General features: G+C 41.0%; 1 protein-coding gene across 1 annotated transcript in view; it reads left to right on the forward strand.

Annotated features, from left to right (window-relative positions):
* The window catches only part of USH2A (usherin), a gene marked incomplete at both ends in the record, with an annotated part of 619,110 nt that overhangs the window by 581,325 nt on the left and 10,217 nt on the right, over positions 1-27,568 (forward strand). Inside the window, 5 exon segments of the mRNA XM_084245562.1 lie at positions 687-1,008; positions 13,952-14,158; positions 17,259-17,497; positions 19,213-19,421; positions 26,873-27,049. Coding sequence (XP_084101688.1) covers positions 687-1,008; positions 13,952-14,158; positions 17,259-17,497; positions 19,213-19,421; positions 26,873-27,049 — 1,154 coding nt within the window.

Below are 27,568 nucleotides of genomic sequence, written 5' to 3' on the forward strand. Positions count from 1 at the left end.
CCATTTGTGGGAAGGCAGTCGTCCCTGCTATGTGTATAGACCTTTCCATGTGACAGGAGATCAGCCATGAGGCAAAGCATAATTGATTGTTTGACTTGAACTAGAGGGTGATAAGGTGTCTCTGTGATTGATAATCTAGTGTGTAGCTGGGTTCACTTTGGCCCCACAAGGTCCTTGTGTGATGTAAGAGAGCCTGTTTTAAGATGTCAGGTATCAGGTAGGGGATTTATTACCACTGAGACCTTCACTCCACGAGGCTCCTTCATGACCTAGAAACATTCCTGAGGGTCTTTGAGCTTCAGATGCAGAAGTAGGAGGAGCCCAGGACTGCTGAAAACTGGTTCAGACTCCCAACATCTGCATTCTTCATCCTTCTATTCAGTAATCCAGCAGATACTTTCATGCTAGAAAGTATCCCAGAAGTTTATTTAGTCCATCTTTCCTTGTTTGGGGTAGGATTATGCCCACCCTTTCCACACAGACAGGAGGCTTTAAAATGTCCTCAAATTTCCATGGAAAAATGACTTTCTTGTTTGTTTGTTTGTTTGTTTGTTTGTTTGAAAGGTAGCTGTAAATAAGAATAAATGAAATGTATTTGTCTTTTGTGTATGTGTGAAAACCCTTGGCTTCCTACAATGGAAATCAGTTTTGCCAGTAATGGGCCATTTCTGCCTTGGGTCCTGCAGGTATGAAGTCCGAATTCAAGCTTGCACCTGTCTGGGGTGTGCCTTGAGTGACTGGACATCCACACAGACCCCCGAGATTGCACCACTGCTGCAGCCACCCCCTCATCTAGAGGTCCAGAGGACTCCAGGGGGATTCCAGCCCTTGGTCTCCCTCCTATGGTCGGGACCCCTTCAGCCCAATGGAAAAGTTTTGTATTATGAAGTGTACAGAAGACAAGTAGCAGCACAGCCTGAAAGATCAACTCCCGTGCTGACCTATAATGGAAGTGCCAGCTCTTATGTGGACTCAGAACTCCTGCCTTTCACGGATTATGAGTATCAGGTAAGAGATGTGTATTAGTCACCACTCACTCTGAGATGCTCACGCATATCTACACCTGCTTGTGAAAATTGCTTACAATTTGAGAAACCACTTTAAAGAAACATGGAGCTGAGGAATTCAATAATAATCTTTAAAAAAATTGAAGCAGTAAATGAGGGGCAGAAGTCCATATTAATTTACCTTCTTTATTTTCTTGGTTCTTGATCCATATGATATATGCTTGCTATTCCTGTGTCGATTTCAGGCTAAGTATTTGCATTTCTTATTAATGATGTGGTATCCACCACCAAGCTTTCCTCTCTCAGCTTTGCCTTGCTGGGGGATACACCTACATAGAAGATCACTTTGTAAATATAAAAGCTTATGAAAAGCATGTGCTCCAGAAAGGTAGGAAATATTCTAGAAAATTCTAGAGGAAAACAATGGACCTGTGCATTGGGAAGATTTAAGTTTTGTACAGGGACAGCCTTGAAAATAGGACTTCAGCTATCCCCACAAAGAGTTGTAAGAAATATTTTGAATGTACAATTGATTCATAAGTAACATGGCATGAGCTGCTTGGGTCCACTTACACTTAGTTTTTGGGGTTGGGGTTTTGTTTTCAATAAATGCCATTGCTTCTCCATAGCCACAGGATCCATAGCCACATTCACAGATCCAGCCAACTGCACATGTTGGTTGGTTGAGTTCTTGGATTCAGAACCTGTAGACAAGGAACTTGAGCATCCTGGGATTTTAATATGGGGGCATGGGATATAAGGAGGTATCCTGAACCAATCACCCCTTGAATACCAACGGATAACTTTAGTTAAACTTTGGGAGGATCAAAATTTGTACAAAAATCCACATTGTTCCTGGGGGGAAGAGGCTGTATCCTGAAATCTGGGAGGGCTTCTGGTAGGTCTGTTTTGCTGTCAAAATGCATTATCCTTTTGTAATAGCAGCCCATTTCCTGTGGGGCGTGATCCCCCACGCCTGCTCAGGCCTGATAGGGGTCCTCATTATATCAAGCTGTCTCCTAGCCCCGTGGTGGGGCTTGATCTCCAGCAGCATGACTCAGTTTTAAAAAGTGGAGGTGAGAACTCTTGATAAAGTAGCCCTAGCCTCAATCTGAAAGCTTTTCTTATTCCTGCTATTTCCAATGTCCACATGATTCTTCACCTATTCTTTTAATTCCATGTAGTCCTGGTCAATTCTCTTTTTGTTTAAGTCAGAGTCACTTTGTTGTATTTTCTCCCAGAAGAAGCTTGCTGATTGAATCAGCACTAAGTGCAAGCTCAACTTTTTAAGAGGAAACTGAACATTGAAATGCTCATCTTAACCAAAAAATAATAAACTCTCTACATCACCAGGAAAAGGAGAGCAAATCCATAAGTACAATTATTACTGGTGTCATTTTTAGTGTGAAAAGAGTATAGTTTTGGCTAATAATGTGTAATGTAAGAGACAAATTACCTAATGAATTTAGTAAGAAATGAAGCTATAAATAAATTATTGGAGGGTTTGGAAAAGTACACAGACATAAATCCATAGTCCCCTGCTCAAAATTTCAAAGCTAATCCTCTCTTAAAAGCAAAAGTTTGTTTTAAGTTTGGCCCAACCCACTTGACAGCGAAACTCAACGTAAACAGACTTGAAACTTTGTAAAGCATTTATTTAGCCCATTTAATATAAGCGTTTATATATTTTGCTGCATAAATATTGTGTTTTAGTACAAGATCATACTGGGGACATTACAAAATATACAGCATGTGAAATTTATTACCTTCCCCAAATCTAAAAAAAAAAAATTATTTAAAAATACATCAGGCCTCGGGCCTCCCCGGTGGCGCAGCGGTTGAGCCCTGGGTTGCGAAGCTGCCCGCAGCCTCTGCAGCACCAGTTCGATCCCCGGCTGCTCCCCAGCCACAGGAGGAGGGTCCCACATGGCGCGCAGACCTCTTCTGCCGCCCGCTGCTCCCCTCAGCAGTGTACTCAGCAGTCCTTCTGCCTGCTCTGCTCCCCGCTCTGGCTCTGATGGATTCTCTCACCCTCCTGCGCTTCTGACTGTACCCAGTGCTCATATAAATAAATAAATAAATATTTTTAAAAAAAAAGATGAAAAATATATCAGGCCTCACAGGCTTAGGACATTGATTGTGGGTCATATTGCAGAGGAACAAAATACCTATTGCTGCTATTGTTGGAGACAAAATCCTGTTAGAAACAGCCAGAACCTAGGTGGCCATCCTTTTGTTCTTTCTCGCCATCTTTACCCCTGTTCTCGATTATCTGGTCTCCTTTGTGAATAGAAACATGGCTCTGTGAGAGAGCAGGCCAGAAATGGCACAACATCCTTGGCCTTTAACTAGATTCAACTAAAAGAATAAACAACACGCTGAAAGCAAACCAATGATTGGTTTGAAACTGGCCACAGGGCCGTGAGAGAGACATCTTGTCACTGGACAAGGGGGCAGCCCCAAGGCCAATCAGCCCACTCCCTGCCTTCCCCACAATATAGGAGATGTCAGGAGTGGAGCAGTCGCTGTGTCTCAGTCTTCACAAGTCAACCCAGAGCTGGGCACTCACCCCTAGGGTCAGGTACTTTACTGTGACCAGCAGAATGGGGGACCATGAGTGCAGAGACTGGGTGTGGAGCCTCCAAGTGTGTGAGTAGACAGTTCACAGAGCCCCCAAGTGAGGTTTCATGAGTGTACAGGAAAGACCTGAGTCAGAATTGAGAGCCGCTCAGTGCACACACCCACTGTGAAATATTTATTTTTCCTATGTGCTTCCCCCATCAGATGTTCACAGTTGATTATTTCCCACATTAAAAAAAAGTAAGTGGAAATCATAGCATTGGGCAAGATACTGAATTTCCCACAGCCTCACATGTTTTCATAACAAATGGGTGTGAGAACTCAGCAATCTCGTGTGTCTACCAGGATGCTGGCTCCATGGTAGGGTGTCCTCCCACTGCCCCCGCAGGCCCCTTGCTAAAACACTTTCTTCCAAAAGGAAAACTGCCCAGGGAAGAGAACTCTCCTGTCAGTGAGTCATTCGTATGTGTAGAATGTAAATCCCAGCCGAGATTGTGAAGGTCCTTCAGTGGGGCAGGCCACCCTCCCTCGCCCTTGTCTCCACCTCTCCTCTGGGGAAGAAGCAGGCCCCTCCCACCCCTCACCATCCAGTTCTGCGTTCCTGTGTGGCCGCTTGCTCCCAATGCTGGTTTCTGTTCCTCTCACCTCTACCCCACCCTTTCAAAGCATTTCCATATCACATTTAGAGAAAACTCACCGAGCACGTTTTCTGTTGGTTTTGGACTTGCATTTAATTAGGTATTAATCTCACTCACATATTTCTGAGCGGCACAGAGGTTTTTATTTGGTTAGTTTCTCCCAGAAGAACTGAGCTCTCCAGTTCCAACTCCCACAGTTCAAGATTTGAAATGATTTATTGATATCATCTGACTCAAGCAATGCATTTGTTCCAGAACTTTGGCGCCTGTGTGCTACTGCTTAGACAGAGGACCATCAGAACAGTCCCATGAATAGAAATCTAAATGCAGCCCCTGACCAGGGACCAATCACTTTTGCCCAGGGGCTTTGGCTCCATGATGGGGGGTTGAGGAGGGGGTAATCATCAGCACCTGCGTGTGTGAGCATGGCCAGGAGTGCGCTCTGGTCGGCTCGCACAGATGCATGCCTCTTTCTTTTCCTCTCTCTCCTGGTGTCCTTTAGGATTCAATGCCTAAGCTCCCCTTGTTGGCAATTTTGATATTGCCTTTGAGACAAGTTACTCATGTGAGGATGGGTCCATTCTCCATGGCATGTGGATGTGGCAAGAATATGTATTTCATTGGTGTGATCCTCCTGTCTCCCTGTTGGAAACGTGTTTGCTGCACATAAAATGTTTAATGCAATCAAATTTTCTCCAACTGAATGAAGAAAACATGTAATTCCCACCTGCCCTCATGGGTCTTCCCCAAGTGGCTCCTGTCCAGTGAGATGGCTGGGAAATTTAGTTATCTCAAACGCAGGCCTCATAAAAATACCCAGGAAAGGGTGAGACATGCTACTTGTATTTCTCTTTATTGACAAGTTGAATATTGAATGACTTGTCATTAAGTTCCCACCACACTTAGAGCGTGTTCCTAGTGATGAAGATCAGGGCAGGAGAGGGACTGGCTGCCTCCAGATCCCCAACTAGATGCAGCAGAACAAGCCACAAATCTCTGAGGGAAAAAAACGCACCACCCCATCACACACTGGGAGCGACAGCCTACTGGAAAGGCAAATGAATTATGTTTATAGTGATACTGAACAGCGCAACCCACGAAAGGGTGGTGGCTATGTGGGGGGCCCTACAGTTGATGACTCAGGGCCAACGCCACATCTGGGACACTTGAGACCCAGCAATGCCCTGCATAAGGGGTGCACAGAGTTGGCACCCAGGACGAAGGGTGCTCTGATGGGAGCAGCAGGGGTGCAGAGTGATACTGCCTTGATCAGAGTCTTCCCGTTACTGCCTTGGTCAGACGCTCCCAGTCTAGAACACTTGGAACCTACATCAACACCTGTGACTTTTCATTGAAGAGGCAACTATTGGAAACTAATTCTGGGATGTTCAAATTATTTGCTCCACACCCCGGGGCTAAAGTTAAAACTAAAATAACAGGAGCAAGCCCCCACCCACCCACCCACCCACCCAGGATAAGGCTCATTGCTAGAAAAGAAAAGAGAACAACTCCCAGCCTGTTATCCCTATATCAGTTGCAATCCGCACCAGGGCTGCTGCGTCTAGAATTCAAAAACAGCCAAGAGGTGGAAGCAGATGCGAGGCTATAAGAGACACTGAGACCAAGGAGCTGGCTCAGCAGAGGGGGTCACAGTGCCCCCCATAGCACAGGAGGAGCTTGAATCCTTGAGGCAACTGGAGGTGACCCTCCAGTACCCTGCTGCCCTGGTCCTTTTCACCAGTTCTCCATCATGTAAACGGATATAAAATTAACAGTCTGAAATGCTATCCCTGCCACCACCTGTACAAACTACAAATGAAAAGACAGAACATTCCACAAATGCTGGAGCAAAAGAATCACGGACTCTACTTTGAAACTTTCCTTTTTGATCAAATCTAATTGAAAAGGACTCAGAAGGGGAAAGATCCAGGTGAGGAAATCTGCAGAGCTAGCCTCGCAGAGAAGAGGGCAGGGCACAGAAGGGAGGCAGAGGCTGGATCTGGAGTCCAATGGAAAATATCTAGCACATCTCCAATCCTCACTTTGTGGTACTTTTCCCCCAGAGCAGACTGTGCTTTCAGACGTAGAATCCTTTCTAGGCTAGAGGATCACTTGGCAAGCTTTAACTTGCCATGCTATGATTATTGATAAAAGACTAAGTGACTCTGAAGGCTTAAGGAGGATTGCACTTAAGTACTTGGACCGAAGGTATATTTCCATTAAATTCTAAATAAATGTCTTGGTCTATATGAAGTAATCAAGTCCACAGGTGGAAACAGAAACCTTAACACGTTTAAGTAAATGAGATGCCGTCAATTGTAATCTTTAAGGAGATGGTTCTGACTTTCTCTTGCGAATTGATTTATCTATCTGTGGATGGATCTGATCATTACTAAGATGCCTATAAGCATCTTAGAAACTGTACAGTTCTCTGCTTGATGCCTACAGGCATATTTGTAATGGAAACTGAAAATAAAATTATTTTCCCTTAAAGAGACCATTGAATTCCTCCAGTATTTCCTTTTGCTCATATTTTAGGGTACTTTGGAGAAAATCTAATTAATAATAAGCAAAATAGATAATGCCATCCAACCACCCACTCTGGAAGTAGGAACAAAGTTTCTGAAAGTCCAGACTTTTATTTATTCTAAATTTCCAACCTGAGAAATACCTGGAGAAAGATATACAGAGAGTGTGAGCTAAATTCAGAACTCTGTAGAGGGTTTTCAAATTAAAAAAAAAAAAAAAAACAGCTAAATAGAACCCAGAAGGCAGTTACAGGATTCTCCTTACTTCTCTTCCAACCTCCAGTCACTCTCTCCTGAATTTCTGACAAAAAAAAAAAAAAATGTCATTATAACCACTATTCATCTCATGATCACTCTGTGCTAAGGACTGTCTTAGGTACTTCACAGGTTTTAACTCATAATCATTTGAGAGAAGTGATGTTTATAATGAAGAACCAAATCTGAGGCACTGAGTAGTGAGGTGACCTGTCCAGGGAGGTACAGTGGAAGAATTCAAATTCGAAACTTGAGATTGAGGTTCCAAAGACCGTGTTCTTAAATGCTACCTCTGCTCGCTCCAAATTGCACTTGCACACAGCTCTGTAGCTTTCAAACTCTTCATAAAATGTGTCCACATGGACTTGTCCACCAACCCACTCCCCAGAAATGTATAGAGCATCACTGCGTGTAAATCTCAGAATCACCCTGTGAGGTGAGTATCGTTCCTTCTGGATGACCAGGAGCCTGAACAACTGAGCAAGTTACTTGGTCAAAAAAGGGCAGAGTCAGAATGCAAGACTGATTTTTTGACACCAAGTCCAGGAATCATTGTTCTGACCCACAGCTTCTTCAAGAGCCCAACCCCCACCCCCAAACCCAGTCACAAGTGTGAGCCCCTGACCCATCAGAGGGGAACTGTGTAGAATGGTCATCTGGACTGCAGCATTTATAAACTCTGCATCTTCATCAAGATATTTAAGTTCTCTAAGTCTCAGTTTCCTTAACTGTAAAATTGGAATGAATCGACACACGTTAAATTAATCTAAAGGCCAGAGCACTGACACTCACATATAAAATTAAAATCAAAATTTTCATTATATTGTCACTAAAATCAACGATGTTAGCTTCAGTATTCCCCACTGATATTGAAGCCAGGTTTCCCTTCCTCAGATTTTAGAAGAGAGCTGTATTCATTTTTATTGAGTGACTCTGAAGAGGAAGACACTTGTGGCAGAAGACAACCATTTCTAACCAGGAAAATGTTTAGTAATTTCTTCAGTAGCTTCACATCTCTGAATTTCCAAAGTACCAATAGAAAGGAAGACGACACCTTTCTTTCCCTGGGTCTCGGAATTCAATTAAAATCATATGCCAACTTGCCTATTCCAAAGTGTCTGAGATGAAAGGAGCCTGGAATGCAGAGACTATTTCTGTAAAACTCTAATGTACCCAACAAAGTTCCCTGCAAACAGAGATGCTGAAAAAAGTCCATTTGATGATGAAAGGGTATCAGATAGGTAGAGAGGAAAATAGATAACTACTTACAGCTTGTCAGCACATTATTCCTTTATGACTGAGGCCTGCAAGACTGGTCAGGAAAGAAAATAACCTTATAATCATATAATTTTAGATTTATTGCCTTCTTTTTAGCCATGAGCCTCTCTAACCACCACCCTGACAAAGTCCATTTTGGCATATGGCTAGTCGAACATATTCAAAAGCCCATGACAAGCTACCCTTTAAAAAGGCATTAGCCTGAGTACCAGGGGAAAATATACTCCAAGGTTGTAGATGAATTGATATGATTTCCTTGATTGTATCTTTTTATTTATGAGGCATAATTTATGAGAACTGGGGAGCAAACTGTAATGAGCGATGACTAACTACAGCCAAAGTCATAAATCAGAAGCAGTGAAAGAAGTGGTGATTTTGATCGAATCTATTGAATGAGCTGTTGGCCTTCACCAATACAGGTATTGGAAAGACCTTTTTAATATCTATTTGTCTCTCTCATGGGAACGGGATAACAATCTCATTACATGCCCCTAGGAAACAAATCATTTAATTGTTTGCCTGTTAACATGCAACCTACTTACTCTACTTATTAATTACTGGCATGGCTGTTCATGTTGGAATTTTTTTTATTTCTGATATAAATTGCCAGAAAGATATATTCATGTTCTCCAGTTTTTACAAACAATGATGTTGCCTCTCTAGTGCTGCCTGATAAAAAGACAGCCTCAGCATTGTAGAAAGCCTTTTGTTTTATTTAAAATTGTCATTATTCCACAAGGAAGTAGGTTGTAGATTATCACAGAAATTGAAGAGAATGAAAAATTCTTCCATATATTTATCCTCTGAGAGTGAGAGTTATCATAAACTCTTAAAGTAAATAGTCTAACAAAAAGAGTAAAATCTCAAATGGCTCCACAGGTAACAACAGAAACCATTGCTTACATTAAACATCAACAAATTAGAGGTATTTTTGGTGAAAGATGACTGGCTGAATTTATACATTCCTGAATCCCATTTTTATGTGAAAAATGATGGCAAATCCAAGACCTAGAAGACCTCTGCTAGGTACTGATGGTATAGAAGCATCACTGAGTATGTTCCTTTGACTTCAGCAAGATTTGTAGAATTTCCTCAGCCAAAAGAATCTAAAATGTCTTCACATTTGAAGAAACTGTTTGATATTAGGATAAAGGAAAAACATATCAGGAAAACCGTGGGAATTTACATTGAGTATATCTTTACCCCAAGACCACGCTTGGAAAATACCAGTCCTATGGGATGTTATTTCTGAAAATTATGAACCATTGAGTGAGACAAACCTTAAAAGAAAACTACTCCAGCAAGTGTCCAGTCTGGAAATTGTGCTGAAGTCAAGCTAGCACAGTAACCTGAGAACCCCAGACCCTCCACCACAGTCCAATAGGCCCTCTCCACACTTTACTTTCCATGCTTCTCCTGCCACCCTGGTAGCAACAATTCTACAGTCAGACTTCTTGGGTTTGATTTTGTTTTGTTAGTTCCTTTATTGTGTTTCTCTACATTCCACATGAGTGAAATCACCTGGTATTTGTCTTTCTCCTGACTTACTTCACTTATTTTGCAGTTCTGTCTAGTGGAAAGTACCATTTTGTGATAAATGGCAAGAGTTCATCTTTTTTATAGCTGAGTAGTATTCCATCATGCACACACGTGTGCGCACACACACCACATCTTAATCCCCCCTCTGTCAGAGGTTCCTGTTACAGTTATGTGTGTGTGTGTATGTGTATGTACATGTGTTCATTAACTACAAATTGTTTTAGTGGAAACTGATCATCTTTAAATTTTTTATAAGGAAATATGCTCAGCTGAGTGCTACAAATATAAGAATATTATGAATAAATAAAAAATGAAAGTTTGTTTTCTCTTGACTATGGAACTCATAAGCCTTAGATTCCCCCTTACCCTCTGTAAAGCCCACTCTTTTCTGTGAGCAGCCCACACACAATGTTTACATACCCAAGGATTGTGTGAAGGAATCCACAATAGATACCTAATGGATTCACTTGTCAGTTAAGTAAACTTAGGTCAACAGTAGGCAACTGCATGACTCCTTAAGAAATATTTTATTTCTTGATTTTTATATTGGTACATTAAAATTAAGAGAGTAGGGCGTATTTCTCAAAATTTCCCCTAGAAGATCTCTTCTGCTTCTTTCTCCATCCTATAAGGATAAACCCATCATGGGGTATTGTTTCTCAGTAGGAATCATAAGCATGATCTGTTAGTGTCTTTATTTTAACCCCTGAACTACATGCATCTCAGTTTCTTTACCTCTTGTATAGCTGGACATAGACAGAAACCCACAGCAATTTTCAGGGGAAATATTTACATACAGAGGGAGAATATCATTGACAGCTTCTTTTTCACTTTCCTTTTGTTGGTTTGGTATAACGCAGCCACTGCCTTGCAGCCGGGCAAGTTTTTTGAAATCCATAATGCTTCATTATCTGTCAGCTTTCTCTTCATTGTAACTGCTTTCATTTTCAGAGTGTCTCATGTAAATAGGCTGATCCTGCTTTGCATAAGCATGTTGATTTATATGAATGCTATTTTGATCTCAAATTGATTGAATACCAAAAAGAAAGACTAAGGGAAAGAGCTCTGTATTATGAAGGTCTCCTGTCAAAGACAAAAGACACAAATCATATACATTCCCATTTTGTGATGGGGAATTTTGAATCGCCTAGTTTTTAAAAGAGAATATTTCTAAAGAAATACAGCACGGAGGAAATTTTATGGGAACTACACCTGAGGGAAAAGAAAAATAAAAGCAAACATTGTTTAAAAATGAACAATGATATAAAATATATATAAATAAATAAGATTTTTTAAAAAAAGAAAGAAATACAGCAAAACATTATAATATTGAGACTCAAGTGATTTTTTTAAAAGACCACTGATTAAACCAATCACATTTAGAAATAGGACTCCACCCAGTAGAGGTCTGTGTAATATGAGAAGGCATAAAGTTTAGTCCTGTCTGCCAACACCAGCATTAAAAAGCCTTAGTGGTATTTATGATTCTATATCTATGTCAACAATGAAAGAAAAGTTAATGTTCATAACTCTGGGTCCTAACTGTGCTAAGTGCTTTCTATGAATCACACTAGTTCATTTCATTTTCTTTCTACACCCGCATGCATGCACGATCGCTGCCTCCCATTGGTGCCCAGTAATTAATTGGCAACTTGCTGAATTTTTATTTTATTACATATCGCTGTACTTTCCTCCTGGTTTTTTTTTTCCCATCCATTGTGACCTCTATTAAAATTCTATATGCCTTTGTTGAATTATTTAAACGAGGAGGCCATTAGGCTGAGGTGGCTCTAATGCCATGGGGGCCTATCAGACAAACCAAAATCTAAGTCTGGAAATACCTCCAGGGTGCAAAATCAAAGCACTCAAGACAACCAATCATAAACAGGGCTTTAAGCTATAGCCAATCAATATTTCCTTTCTTGGCTTCCTGTGTCTCCTCTATATACTCATTTCCCTGGTTCCTAATCGCTTTCAGTTGGGCGCTTCCCCATGAGAATCAATTTTTTGCTCAAATAAACTCAAAATATTTCCTATGCCTCTGTTTAATCTCTTAGCACCATAAATCACCCACCAAAGTCCTACACTTTGGCCAAGAATTGGATAGTAATAGCTGCATCTTAGTGGCATCCCTTTCCCAGTTATATTTTTATTTCAAACCTTGTCACTTGCTGTGTAATAAGAAAGGGTCCTCCCATACCTGTAGGAAAACATTTGCAGTAAAAAAAGGCTAGTCTAGAACAGGCTGAGGAGCCAAGGATTCTTTCTCAGCAGTGGTGAAATCTGACCTCCTCATCAATATCCTCCTCTTCCCAACTGTGCTGTAAGATTGATCCCGGCCATTTCAGAAGGAATGAGAAGAGTGATAGCTCTTATTCTGATATGGACTCTGGTTTCCATGAAGTCTGGCTCCCCCAGGCCTGCTCCTTCCTCCACTGTGTACCCCCTGCACTAGCAGGCAGGATTACCCACCTTTGCAAACTAGGAGCCTTCCGGCTAAGCCAGAATTGCAGGTATTGGTCTATGAATGAGTCATTTGATCTTCATGAGTATCTAATGTGTGGGTGTGGTGGCACAGAATCAAAGCACTGTCTCATGGAAAGAGACATACACAAACTTATTAGGAGCAGTTTTATTGCGAAGCAGAATTGCCGTGTCAGCAGTGGTGGCTTCTGTCACCTGGAACAAGAACCAGCTTTTCAGAGTCTCAATTTCCTCATCAAAGGGGTTCCATTGCGACATCCCTTAACTCCCTGATGAGGTTGTGTCATGAGGACAATGTCAGCTAACATACATTAAGGTGCTTTGTAGAATAGTTTATACAAAAGGAATAATTATTGGGCAAATGGTGAGAAAATGCACTGGGAATCCAAAAATCAGGTTCTTCTATGTAAGTGGGTGAATGGTCGTGTTTCCAATGGGGCTTCTGGCAAAGCTGTCAGCAAGGGCCCGAGGCTTGTATTTGACAGTAATTTAAGTGCAATTCCACATCAGGAAGTTCACTTATATGAAAGAATCCACCAAAAATTAATGCATGAAAATCTTGCTAGAAATTGGCCTCACTCCTCAATATCATTCAGTATTTATTCTCTTAAACATCTTATTGAAGCAAAAACAGAACAAAAATGAAATGTAACTCTTACTTCAAAGTCTTCTCCCACATTTTTTTTCTAAATAGACCCTATTTTCCACATCTGCATGCTTTTCAACACTGCACTCTGGAACTTGGGTACAATGAAATTTTTCCAAATTCATCTTTAGACATTCAAGGCAGGATGACAGCAGAGGTTGATGTGTGTTTTGATGGTAGGTGTGGTGTGCTGACATACATTCAAAGGTGTGAGCCTGTACCCCGAAGTCACATACAGTGTTGTATATTATATATATAATATATACATGAAGATACCAAATAAGAAAAAAAAAATCCTGAAGTGAGACTTACACAGCACGAAAGCTTACTAAGGGATACTCCTTTTCCTAAATAGGCAGACCGTCCTCTTGTATTGCCATTTAGATCTATCATTCTGATTGATCACTGTGTAGTTGGCTATTACTGGGCCTAATTTAACCCTATCCACTAGCACATCCATCTCCTCCGCCTATTGTACCTGACATTCTACAAATTAGGTAGTCATGCAAATGACGACCTAAGGCAACCTTTTAGGATATTCGTGTTTAATTATACAAATGGTTCTTGATAAATAAGATTATACATCCTTCCAGATGTTTATTCCCAACTTGATGAAAGGGAAATTTAATTTCCATGCAGATTTGGTGGGTGCAGTGTTGGAAGTGCTGAGTTTTGTGCAGTCTGCCGAGCCTTCTAATTCACGGAAGCTGACAAAAATGCTGTCTTCCCGCTCAGTGACAGCAACCCTTCATCAGGCTTCGGTCAGTCTGTTCCTTCTGAAATCAGGTCTCCTAATTGGCCCCCTCTGGGTTCATATGGTCAAAGGCAAAAAAAAAAAAAAAAAAAGAGGAAGAACCTGCCTCCTTTGTGATGAGAAAGCTGCGAGATCAAAGTTTATCTCATCCTGTGCTGTGTAGTTGCTCTCTGGTTGCCAACTTTTTTCCCCAGCCTGAGTTTGTCTTGCTTTTGACTGGTCTTATTGATTTCTCTTTGGAGGTCTGGGCTGTGAATTCAGCAGGAAAAACCGCCAGTATCTGGACATGGTGTAGAACTGGGCCAGCACCCCCAGAAGGACTCGGGGCCCCCAAGTTCCATGCAGTCACGTCCACCCAAGCAGTGGTGAACTTCAGCACCCCCAGGACACCCAACGGGATCATCAGTCTCTACAGGTTGTTCTCCAACACCAGCGGGGTGGAGACCGTGGTGAGCAGCAGAGCATTCCAGGAGTGGCTGCTTGTAAAGCTCACACCGCCATGCCCTGGCTTCCTCTCCTCCTTGATCCTTCCTTCTTATCCATCTGTTTTCAGTAGCCTGTGGTGAACCCAGCACAAAGTTCCCTCTGCGAGAAATAAGGAGCTCTTAAGAAACACCCAGAAAACATGTAAATATTCAGGAAGAGAAGTGTTAGAGGTCATAGAGACCCCACAAAGGTAATAAGAAACCTAAGGCTTCAAGCATAATCAAATTAAGTTCACTAGAAAACAGATCAACCACTTAATGGAGAGATGGCATAGAGTAAGGAACCAACAAAAAGTCCTGCTTGGTAGTGTAAATGTCAATATGAAAAAGAGGAAAAAATAACAAAGGATATCCCCGGATCTCCATTTGGACGTGTGCAAATCTCTAATAAGACTTTGGAGACCTCTAGAAAGTTCTAGAAAGCCCCAACAGCACACCTGTAGCACCACTGTTTACATATTAACAGGTTTGGGGCACACTGAGGAGACAGGCTGAGCTGCTAAGGGAATCATCTTTCACAGTTGTAGCCACGCCATCGGCCATCGGCTGGAAGGGGCAGGAGGCATAGCCAGCCCAGCTCCTGCATTATTTAAATGAGAGACAAAGAGCCAGTGGGTCAAGTCTGTTTTCTCTGTGGCTCAGCTTGTGTCTCACATGTTTCTCCCGAAAAGTATAGATTATAACACTGTTCACACAGACCTCATAGAGAAACTTTGCAGATCCCAGTTTTACATTATAAATTATTTAGACCAATTTAGGGAACAATTGGACAACTGTGGAGAAATCCTCTGAGGTCTCAGTGTCAGGTATTGAAACACAATTTCAAAAGAGAACTATCCTGCAAGGAAGTCTTGTATTGAATGTTAAAGGAATATTAGCATATTTTCTACAGGGTTTCGTATTCAATAAATATAGATGATGTAAATACAATCAGCCCTTGATTATCCATGCTTATAAAATGATAATATTAATAAACTAAAATAATTTATCTTTAGAGTGCATTGTATGCATTTTTTTAAATAATAGATAGCTCTTCTTAATTATATGTTGCTTATATCGATGTGAAAATTAGTTTCCAGTTTCTGAACTCTTCTTTTTCCAAGAGTATTTGATATAATCATCATGAGATTAAAAAATACCATAAATAAGCCAAAAAGTTTATAATGCATTAAAGATCAATGAGAAATAGACTAAGGTAGTTTGTATAAACTAAAACCCTCAGAGGAAGAGATGGATTTTGAAACTGTTAAGTCCATATAAATATATGTATTATGTAAATATATGGAATCTGTATTTTAAACTGTCAAATATCCAACATAACAAAGATTTGAGGGAATTTTTGACCTAAAAATTATATGCAAGTCACAGTGGCAGAATATGGACTTAGTGAACATTGACTAGAAATATAAACCAAATACAGGTTTTCTTTTTTTGAAAGGTATCATTCTGAGATAAGATCACAGAATTTGTTCAATATTTCATGTGTTCTGTGCCATTTTCTAATATCTATGGCAATAGTAATGGATTACGTGATACCTTATGATTTCTATCCCATTACCTCAAACTTCTTTTAATCGTTATATCATTCTGTTTTTGGCATGTTTAAGTCATGTCTCTCCAACTGGATTAGTAGTTCCATGAGGGAAAACGCTGTGCTGAATGCCCATTTACATCTCCAGGACTGGCTGGTTTGGGGTCAGTCTCCCCAAAAGGGTCAGATAAACTTTTCACAGTATTTGAAGAACAAGGCCTCTTGCCACCTTGTATGGGAACTAGAGGTCAGCCAAGGGCCCATGACTGAGATCTAATCCCATGACTGAAAAAATTTTGGGTTGAGAGCAGTGAGACCCCAAAGGCTAGGGGAAGCTTCTATCCTTACTTCAATCCTCAGCCCCTCCCTAATCCTAATCAAAATGACTCCCTAAACATCTGCCCTCTTTCCTGATAGGAGAAGAAATCAATGCTCCCTCCTTTATGACCTAGAAGAGTGTAGTTTGGGGGGTCTCATGCAGGTGTATGTGTTGCATGTTTCCTTATTACAAGAATATGTTTCCTTATTACAAGAATCCCATGTGTATTTCCCAGAGTGAAGATGAGGTCATCCCCTCCTTTTCTGTAATCTAAGTCTCTTCCTTCGTTCTTGATGCCCCAGCTCCCTAAATGCAGGGCACTGTCTCTGGTGTGTTCCACTATTCTTTCAAGTGTATAACCATGCAAATTTGGAGAGTTTAATAACACATTGCTAACCTGGCTACTGCTGTTTTGATGACTCATTCAGCCCAAGGAGAAACCAGAGGGGTACGGTTAGTGTGCAGACTGAGGGGCACCCTGGGACCCCAAACTTGCATGCTCTAAAGAGGTTCTGCCATCTGCCACTTAAAGACAAAGCAGACTCTTACTGTGAAATAACTAATAGAATTAATGTGCATAGAGAGAAAAGAGAAGAAGAAAAAGAATATTCTCAATAAAACACTCAAAGTTACCCACTCCCTTGTGGGTAAATGCACAACCAAACAGGATTGGTTCAAAGTGGGGCTGCAGAGGCCCAGCAGTTTGCCACAAGTCTAAGGTAGCTTCTGGAGGGAAAACTTAGGAAAGATGCAGAAGGGCCAGGCAAGTCTAGGATGAAAGGAAAAAAAATCAAAGAACAAATCAAGGTAGCAGCTGCCACTGTCAGCCTTCCCACGTATCTCTACATGTCTCTCCTCCACATATCTCTTTCATGTCCCCCAAGTCCTAGGTGCATGTTCAAAGCCAAGATGCAAGCACTCCCTTTTTCTTCATATGTCTCTTCTGCTGCATGTGACTCTCTTGCTTGTCTCCTCTTTTAATATCTCTCCATCTAATATCTCTCCATCCTGTGGCTCAGCTGCACCCCTCACTGATTAGGGCAAGGCACATGAAACCTCCCCTTTTTATGGAGATTTCTCTCTGTAAAGATATAGGATTCTTTCTTTTATTCCCTGATACAAATGTGGCATTCTCTTCATTGAAGGTGACACACATGACATTTGTCATTGACTTATCTGTGGCACTCTCTCATCTAGCCCTGTCTCCCCTACAGCTGTCTGAAGGCCTGGCCACCCAGCAGACCCTCCGCAGCCTGCAGCCCTTCACTACCTACTCTGTTGGTGTGGAGGCCTGTACCTGTTTCAACTGCTGCAGCAAAGGCCCAACAGCCCAGCTGAGAACTCAGCCTGCTCCACCGTCAGGACTGTCCCCCCCTCAAATAAAGACACTGGCCTCCAGGACAGCTTCCTTCCAGTGGAGTGCCCCCCTGTTCCCCAATGGTATCATTCAAAGGTAATGGGCCAGCCAGAAAAACAAACCAAAGTAAGACTTGCATCCAAGCATACAGAGACCCCAGCACTTCCCAAGGAAGACTTGTTTATTGAATAGATATCAACAGCAAAATAGACAAATAGATGGTGTTTACACTGTGTACATACTGTACAACATTCTGGGATAGTCCCTCCCACAACCTCACTCACCATACCTCTCCACCCCAGTCTAGTAGCCAAGAGAGTAAAGCCATCTGCACAGACTTGAAGTCAGAGCAGGCTCCAGCCTGTAGCCTGTGCAGGAATCAGCAACCTGAAAGTAAACCAGCCTTTCAACCCCCACTATTGTCCAAGGAGCCAGAGAAAAATGGCTTTAAGATGGAAGTTTAATATTTGCATCTCTACTGCACATTCTTCAGAAAGGAAGCAATTAAACCCCAGCATTTGCCCTGCTCTGTGTATTAATAGATCTTTAGGTCAAAATGTTGTAGAGCAACCAAATAGCACGGAACTAGAAGTTTCTCCTGTCCAGAATAATTACATTGTTATGCCAGTGACTCAATGTTCCTACCTGTATAAACTAAATTCAAACTTGTGTTTGTTGAAACAGTTGCCACAGAATGAAACCTGTTTAAATACTTCCCGGGTTCAAATCCTCAGTCTTGATTCTTTAATAAATTCACTTAGTTCCGTTTACCCCAACTGATTTAAGCCAACAGTACATCAAATCAGCCTGTGCTAGAAAGGTGAACAACATTATCTGTAAATAAGAAACACAATGCAATGTGCTTGCAATCTTTGGAATAATCCATGCCTCATGATTCCCTGGAATTACTCCTTCTACAGGTCTTAGCAGGAACACAAGAAACTTCTGTGGCTAGATCAGAATTTCCTTGATCTAACTTAAAGTGGTATAATGAAAAAACAATGGCGCTGTTTGAAAAAAACAAAGAAGTTACTTGAGTCAAAATAATCTGGAGGAGAAAAGAGAGGGAGACAATTTTATCATTCTCCTCTGAAAAGAGAGAAGTAGCTTATCTCTACCAACAAGGTTGCTGGGATGCTGGGTGATTCTCTTATCGTTTCTCTGCTCACATTCGCTGCTCATTTCCAACAGCATTAAGTAAAGGGTTGCTGAGAGCAGGTCCCTGCAAATGGGAATTTCAAAGAGATTGGAATTCAGTGTAAACTGAATGCCTCCTCCCAAAATAGAAGCAATTTTTAAAGATAGTTATGTTACAGAGCAATCCTGATATAAAATGGGGTTGCCTGACTGTGGGTCCTCACCCGGGCTTAAAGGGGACTTATTAATGCTAAACTGCAGACACACACAAAAGGTTGATAAAAGGTTTATTTACAAGGGAAGGGGAAATGGGAAATAACTCAGGGAGGAAAAGAGGGAGATAAGTTCGTAAATGTGTCCTACCTGTTCCTGACCTGGAATCCCAATGACCGACCGAGCTGGTGAAAAACCAAGCACGCTGCATGGCCAAGGGAGGGATTCCCCCCTCATATGGCCAGTTAAATACTCAAACAGAGAACATAGTTGCTTAACTCTGCCCTCAGGTCCTCACAACCTTCCCTTTGGTGATCATGGGATTTGCAGTTCCCAGTGTCTTGTTGGAGTGGGAGGTGGAGTCCACAAAGCCTGTATGGAGTTTGCTCAGGACATCCTTTGCCCCTAACAATTACACTAATTTCCTTGTGGTTTCTCTTTACATGTCCATTCTCCTTCAGCTATGAGGTCCAGCTCTACCCGACCTGTCCCCACGAGTCAGCCACTGCTTGTGCTCCCGGCCAGCCAGAGACCAAGTACGTAGGGACTGGGCAGAGCGCCAGTCTTGGGGGACTTCAGCCCTTCTCCACCTACAAGGTGAGGATGGTGGCCCACAATGAGGTGGGCAGCACCGCTTCTGAATGGATCAGCTTCACCACCGGAAAGGAAGGTCAGTATGTTAGGGGGAAGTGATGTCCTGAGTTAATCCCATACAGGCTTTGTGGACTCCACCCCCACTCCAGACTAAACCCATCAGGACATTGGGGAAGACAAATCCCATCACCACCAAGGGGAGGGTGGCTGGGACCTGAGGGTGGAGTTGGGCAGCCAGGTTGGATATAAAAAACCAAACACGTGGGCCTTGGGCTCTCTCTCTGGCTCGCGATCTCTCGCCTCCCGGCTTCACCGCTCCTGGCTGGCGGCCAGCTCTCAGAGCGCCATTTTGGGATTCCTGATCGGCGGATCGGGTAGGACTCATTTAAAACTTTGTCTCCCACTTTTCTCCCAGAGCTGTACATTTCCTCATTTCCCCTTCCCTTGTAAATAAACCTTTTATTAACCTTTCACGTGTGCCTGCAGTAGAGCATTGATAAGTCCTTTTAAGCGCGCGGGTGAGGACCCACAGTCAGGCACCCCGTTTTGTATCGGGGTTGTTCTACAACAAGTACAAGTGGCTGCCACCATCAGCCTGAGACGTGGGGGGCAGCCCGAGAGCCTCGTGCTCAAACTAGGGGAAACCACTTAATTTTATAGGATTGTGTGTGGGCTCACTTACAGTGAGTGCTGCCGAGACATCACTGCTCATGACCTTTTGACAAGCCTTCCTGTGGGATTTCACAATCTGGAGATCTGGGCCAAATTTAGAATGATTTTTCATGCAGCAATGGGTGAAAATCATTTTAGAGGAAGTGCAGGCATGGAAAGGAAGAGAATGGACAAGCACTTGAGATGATCGTTTGAAGAATTTGGTCACTACTTTCTTTTCAAATGGCAAGCCATAAATGCTAGCATTGCTGGAAAATGATGAGACAGAACCATCAGGAAAAGCAAAAAGGCAATTGAGTGTGGAAAGGGGCAGTTAGCTCACTGATTGGGGCCTCCTTCTAGTCCTATAAAATAACTTCTTTTCTTTTTTTTGCCTTTTTTTTAATTTAAATTTTATTTTTATATTCCCCATACAATTACAACCCCTTATTTTTACCCCAAGCCCTCCGTTCCCCGCCCCCCATCCCCCATAGAGAGTCTCTTGTTCATAGTTATTTGTTGATTTTGATATTTCTTTCTTATAGCTATTCTTTTTCCTGGTCCCTTATTTAAGTTTTCTAGATTCCTGCTATGAGTGAGACCATCCGGTATTTTTCTTTTTCTTTTTGGCTTATTTCGCTGAGCATGATCCCTTCCAGCGCCATCCATGTTGCTGCAAATTGCGTGTGTTTATCGTTTTTGAATGCTGAGTAATATTCCATGGTATATATGTACCACATCTTCTTGATCCAGTCATCTATTTTTGGGAATTTGGGTTGTTTCCAAAGCTTAGCTATTGTAAATAGTGCTGCTATAAACATAGAGGTGCAGGTGCTCTTTGGAATTGATGTTTCTGTGTCCTTGGGTAAATACCTAGGAGTGGAATTGCTGGATCATATGGAAGCTCTATGTTTAATAGGTCAAGAAATCTCCACACAGCTCTGCATAGTGGTTGGACCAGTTTGCACTCCCACCAACAGTGCAGGAGAGTTCCTTTTTCTCCACAACCTCGTCAACATTTGTTGTTGCTAGTTTTTTTAATATGTGCCATATCACTGGTGTAAGATGGTATCTCATGGTAGTTTTGATTTGCATTTCCCTGATTACAAGTGATGTTGAACATTTTTTCATATGTCTGTTGGCCATTTGCATTTCCTCTTCCGAGAAGTTTCTTTTTAGCTCTTCTGCCCATTTTTTGACTGGATTATTTTCTTTGTTTTTGTTGAGTCTCATCGGCTCTTTGTAGATTTTTGTGATCAGTCCTTTATCATTAGTGTTGGGTGCAAAAATGTTCTCCCAGTCGGTGGGGTTTCTCTTTGTTTTTGTTATTGTCTCTTTTCCTGTGCAGAAGCTCTTTAATTTGATGTAGTCCCAGCTGTTTATCTTTGCCTTCACTATCACTGCTTTGGGTGATGTGTTTGTAAAGATGTCTTTGATGTGCATATTATGGAGTGTTTGCCTATATTTCCTTCTATGTATTTTATGGTTTCAGATCTTATGTCTAGTTCTTTAATCCATTTGAATTGGTTTTTGTGCATGGTGTGAGGTAGTAGTCAAGCTTCATTCTTCTGCATGTAGCGACCCAGTTTTCCCAGCACCATTTATTGAACAATATTTCTTTGCTGCAATGAATATTCTTTGCTCCTTTGTCAAAGATTAGTTGACCATAAATCTGTGGGTTTATTTCTGGATTTTCTATTCTATTTCATTTGTCTGTGTGTCTGTTCTTGTTCCAATACCATGCAGTTTTGATGATTATGGCTTTGTAGTAAAGTTTGAAGTCTGGGAGTGTGATGCCTCCATTCCCTTCTTTTTTTTTTTCAGGAGAGCTTTGGCTATTCAGGGTTTTTGGTAATTCCATATGAATTTCATCAATAATTGTTCTATTTCTTTGAAGAATGACATTGAAATTTTTATTGGAATAGCATTGAATCTGTAGATTGCTTTTGGTAGGATGGCCATTTTAATAATGTTTATTCTTCCAATCCTTGAGCAGGGGATGTCTTTCCATTTCTTTGTGTCCTCTTCTATTTCTTTTAACAGTGTTTTATAGTTTTCTTTGTATAGGTCCTTTACCTCTTTTATTAGATTTATTCCCAAGTATTTGATTTTTTTTTTGTTTCGATAGTAAAAGGGATGTTTTTTTTTTATTTCTTCTTCTTCAGATTTTTTGTTGGTGTATAGGAAGGCTACTGATTTTTGCGTGTTGATTTTGTATCCTGCCACTTTACTGAACTGATTGATGAGTTGAATTAGTTTTTCTGTGGAGTTTTTGGGGTTCTCTATGTATATTATCATATCATCTGCAAATAGTGATAGCTTGACTTCTTCTTTTCCTATTTGGATTCCTTGTATGTCTTTCTCTTGTCTTATTGCTCTGGCTAGGATTTCCAGTATTATATTGAAAAGCAGTGGTGAGAGTGGATATCCTTGTCTTGTCCCAGATCTTAATGGGAATGCTTTCAGCTTTTCGCCATTGAGAATGATACTGGCTGTTGGCTTGTCACGATGGCCTTTATGATGTTGAGGTATGTTCCTTGTATCCCAAGAATTTCAAGGGCTTTTATCATGAATGGGTGTTGCACTTTATCGAAAGCTTTCTTCAGCATCTATTGATATTATCATATGGTTTTTATATTTCTTTTTGTTGATGTGTTGGATAACGTTGATTGATTTTCAGGTGTTGAACCATCCTTGTTTCCCTGGCATGAATCCTACTTGGTCATGGTGAATTATCTTATGGATACATTGTTGGATTCTGATAGCTAAAATTTTATTGAGGATTTTTGCATCCTTGTTCATTAGGGAGATTGGCCTGTAGTTTTCTTTTTTTGTGTTGTCCTTGTTTGGTTTTGGTATAAGTGTAATGCTGGCTTCAAAGAACGTGTGTGGTGTTATCCCTTCCTTCTCAATTTTTTGGAAGAGTTTGTGAAGGATAGGCACTAATTCGTCTCTGAAAGTTTGGTAGAATTCATTTGTAAATCCATCAGGTCCTGGGCTTTTGTTTTTGGGGAGGTTTTTGATTACCATTTCAATTTTACTGCTTGTAATTGGTCTGTTTAGGTGTTCTATTTCTTCTTTATCTAGCTTTGGGTGATTGTAGAGTTGTAGGAATTTGTCCATCTCCTCTAGATTGTTGAACTTGTTTCCATATAACTGTTCATAGTAGTTTCTGATTATTCTTTTGATTTCTGCTGTGTCTGTTGTAATTTCTCCTCTTTCATTTATGATCATGTTTATTTGTGCTTTCTCCCTTTTTTCCTTTGTGAGTCTGTCTAGGGGTTTGTCTATTTTATTTATAAAATAACTTCTTTTCAAAAAATAAATAAATAAAAATAACCACTTTTCAGAATGTAGAAGGTGTGTATATATCTATTTAAAAATGGCATATTAAAAATGCATTAGCAATAAAATAAGTATAATCAGAAACAAGTACACAGGGCTCCTTGGGAAATGTGCTTTGCCCATTTTCTTTCTTTCTCCTTACTCTTTAACTTCCTCCAAACTGGTTTTCACCTCATCATAAAAATGATCCATGAAAATCTCTTCCTACATTTGCCCATGACCTCCATAGTGTAAATCCAGGAGAAATTTTTCATTGACTTCTCAAGAAATTTTTCATCAACTTCTCTTTCCCTCTGTCCTTATTTCTCTGACCATCCTCCCTTCACAAGCACAGAAGGAACTGTAAGAAACATTTATTCCTAAGGTGCAAGTATAGAAAATTGAATTTTGACTTACCTCTAAAAATAAAAATAATACCCCAGTAGGTCCTCACTTAATATCCTGCAGAGATTAAGTGAACTGACATGAAGCAAAAGCAGGTCCTCACATAACACCATTTCCTTCAACTGGGTAGGAATTGCTTTTATTTGTTTGTTTGTTATGCAATAGCCTAGTTGAAAGAAATGTTATCTGAGGACCTGCTATATATACAGTGGAACAATGCATCATTACCATGTTTGAGAAGCAGTTACCTTCTCAGTATATCCATAAGCCAATTTTGCTATTGATACTTTTCTAAGAGTTTGTAGGTGTTGGTCAGAAGCACAGGCCAAAGAGGTATGCAAGGTTTGCAGACTCTACCCAATTCTCCTTTCAGTCATGACAGCGTTTTGCCATATAATTTTTTCTTTTCCTAGAAGAACAAAGTGAAGACATTTACGAAGTTTTCCTCTCTTTTCTTTCCCATTGGAGACATGGCTGAACATTGGCCAAGCACCAAAGAAGAAAATGTTCTACTACTGTGTCCACACAGATAGAAAATGCAATAAATAACTGGCTGTTATAGGGGCCAGCACACACCATTTATGCTAATTTTAACTCACTATACATACTGAGAGAAAATGTGGCTCAAAGGAGACAAACAGAGATTATTTGAAAATAGTATTTGCAGTTTTAGATAAATGTGATCTCACAAACACTCAGAGAAGGGTCTGGAGAGGCATTGACTTCACACTCAGCCCCTGATGCTTAGACTGTACCTCTGGTGAGAGCAGAGGAGAGGTAGAAATGTTCACTGCTGGCCTTCTCCCAACTTGCCCTGCCTGCTGATGTGTGGTGTCAATGCTCAATGCTCCCGCCACGGCTGACTTTAGGTGACAGCCCTGCACAGAGCTGGTGGCATCCCATCACAGCTGCATTTGCCCATCTAGATACAGAAAGTGGAAAAACCATGGAAGCATAGATTTCGTCAAATAATCCAGAAGTCATGACAAACCTTTAGCAAGATTCACTAAGAAAGAAAAAGGGACAATCCTCTATTAAAGGAGTTTTTAATTTGGGGTAATTTTATTCCATTTAATATAAGTTTACCTCATTTAATTTTTAGTCATGATTGGGCTTCAAAACCAGCTCACAAAGTTCCTGTAGTTAGCAGTCAGGATGGCCAGCTGCTTACCAGGGCACACCCAGAATGATTTGGTAAATAGTGCTGATTTTAAATAAATGTGTGCTCATCATTACACAGCAACGTGGGCTTCGTAGTGAAGCAGGCTTGGGGCATACCCTCACTCTCTTGCCAGCTACTGACCTCAAGCAAGATATCTGACATCTCTGAAGGTGAAGGTCAGAGTCCTCACCTGACAAATTAAGTAGCTCAGGAACATCTAGCAATAGGTTAGGGGCATAGAAGTTGTTACCACTGCCTCACTCTCCAAATTAACTATTCCTGACTGTTTTGATGAGATTGAACATGTTCAGTGTGATATAGCTGTAACTGATGATGATTTTGACTGCTTGATCACAGTGTCCTCGGGAAGGTCTGAAATCCCACAAGGAAAGTAAAGCTCCTATAATTCTACAGTCATACCATCTGCAAAACCAGTCTATTTGTACTGTTAGAGTGTTGGGGATAAGTGAAATCTGTTGAATAAGGTAGCAGAGAGAAGCCACAGGCACACACCACAGTGGGTTCCATTGTGATAGGTGACAACATTTGTGTTGTAAAGACATATTTAAAGAGGTTATATAGGGGCCTCCCGGGTGGTGCAAGGAGTTAAGACGCAATCTATGAAGCTGTCCGCAGACACTGCAGCATGAGTTAGATCTCTGGCTAGGGAGCTACCCACATGGCGCAGCAGATCTCTCCTGTCTTGTCCGCTGCTCCCCTCAGCAATGTACTTCTGTCAATCTGCCTGTTCTGTTCTGGTGAATCCTCTCACCTCCCACACACACACACCTCTGGCCTGTACCCCAGCTCTTGTATGCATAAATAAATAAATCTTTAAAAAAATAAAAATTAAAAAATAAAGAGGCCATATAACTGTTGTTTTTGTATTTACAGGAAAAATTCTGAAAATATCTCACTTTGAAATATAAAAATCAAATTTTGCCTCCTGGTTGAGCCTTAGGATCCCTTAGGCAAAATCATTCCTTCTGTTGTAATATTATCTAACATCAGCCACAGGATAGACTTAATTTTTAAAGAAACAAAGACATCCAATTTATTTCCACAATCCTTTCTTTTCTTAAAAGCCAATTTAGTGTCTAGATGGATCTTAATGCTGTTACAAATATATTGATTATTTTGAAGAAAACGCTCATGAAATAAATCTCTTCTGACTTGACATACTGATATGGGATCCCTTCATTTGTTTCTGCAAAAATTATTCATTTAGAAGATGAGCCTCAGTTAGGGGTTATTTTTCCTTTGTATTGGTAAGGAACTGAAAAATGAACAGAATGCCTACTGTCGAAGGCACACAAAGTTGCTTCTATATCTGATATAATACTTAGGAGACCTGAGCTTGATTATATACTAATGTACTATGCTATTGATTGATTAGTCAGGACAATGAATTATTATACTTGAATTGCTGTTTGCAAGGCTTTTTAACTCTCTTAGAAAACAAACTAACGGTTCAAGAAAAAAGCTTTAAAAATGAATGGGTGCCAAAAGGACATAATTCACCATCTAAGCAGTTTGGTTTAAAGAAAAAAAAATACTCCCTTCATCTAGTCCTTGGGGCTTTGTAGCAATAAATATTGATTTGATATGAAAAATAGCTATCTACTGTAGTTAATGGTGTTAAGGATACTTTACCTGTTAAAAGAGAAAATGCAACAAAATATGAGCTCCAGGGTTATGTCGGTGGGCAGAGCCATTGTATGTTAATAGTTTTATTTTATGAAACACTACTCGCCATCGATTTTTTTTTTTTTTTTTTTTTTGGAAAGCAGGTGCAATGTTGCTGAGAAAGCATTTCACACATGTTCCCACTGGTTTTCTTGCAGCCCCGAGTGCCAGTTTTTGGTTCATTTTTGTTTGGGTTTTTTTTTTCTGTTTTGTTTTGTATTAGCTCATCTTTAAAAAAAAAAAATAGACACAACACTTAGAGATTACTGTTTTTAGAACATGCACCTTTCTCCCAACAGTACCACAGGTTCAAGCCCTGGTATGGGTGGACAGCAACGTATCGATGGTGTGTGTGAACTGGAGTGGCACTTTCCTTCCAAATGGCCGGCTGAAGGAGTTCGTGCTAACAGACAGAGGGCAGCGCCTGTACAGTGGCCTGGACACCACCCTCTGTATTCCAAGGACTGCGGACAAAAGTTAGTTCTTAATCCTACTTCTCAGTGCCTAAGGATCTCTGTTCCCTTCCTCACCTCTGGAAGCTGACCGGCAGATGCTCATCGTTCACATGAGTTCGTTCAAGTGACCACTTCTTGGGGCAAAGTTCCTCCTTCCAGTAAAGGCTTTCCTTCATATCTGTTGGCATATGAGTTGCAGTTCTGATGATTCATTGCAGTTCTGATGATGCAACTGCAGTTCTGACTAAGCATCTGCAGTTCTAATGATGTATTTGCTGTTCTGATGATGCATTTCGGTTCTGATGATGCATTGCAGTTCTGATGATGCATTGCAGTTTGGATGACGCATGTGCAGTTATTCTGATGGTGTGTTGCAGTCTGGTTGATGTACCTGAAGTTCTGATAATGCACTGCAGTTCAGCTGATGCATTGCAGTTCTGATGTTGCATTGCAGTAGTTCTGGTAATGCACTGCAGTTCTCATGATGTGTTGCAGTTCTGATGTTGCATTGCAGTTTGGATGATACATTTGCGGTTGTCC

The sequence above is a fragment of the Talpa europaea genome, assembly GCF_964194135.1.
Source record: "Talpa europaea genome assembly, chromosome: 10".
NCBI lineage: Eukaryota > Metazoa > Chordata > Mammalia > Eulipotyphla > Talpidae > Talpa > Talpa europaea.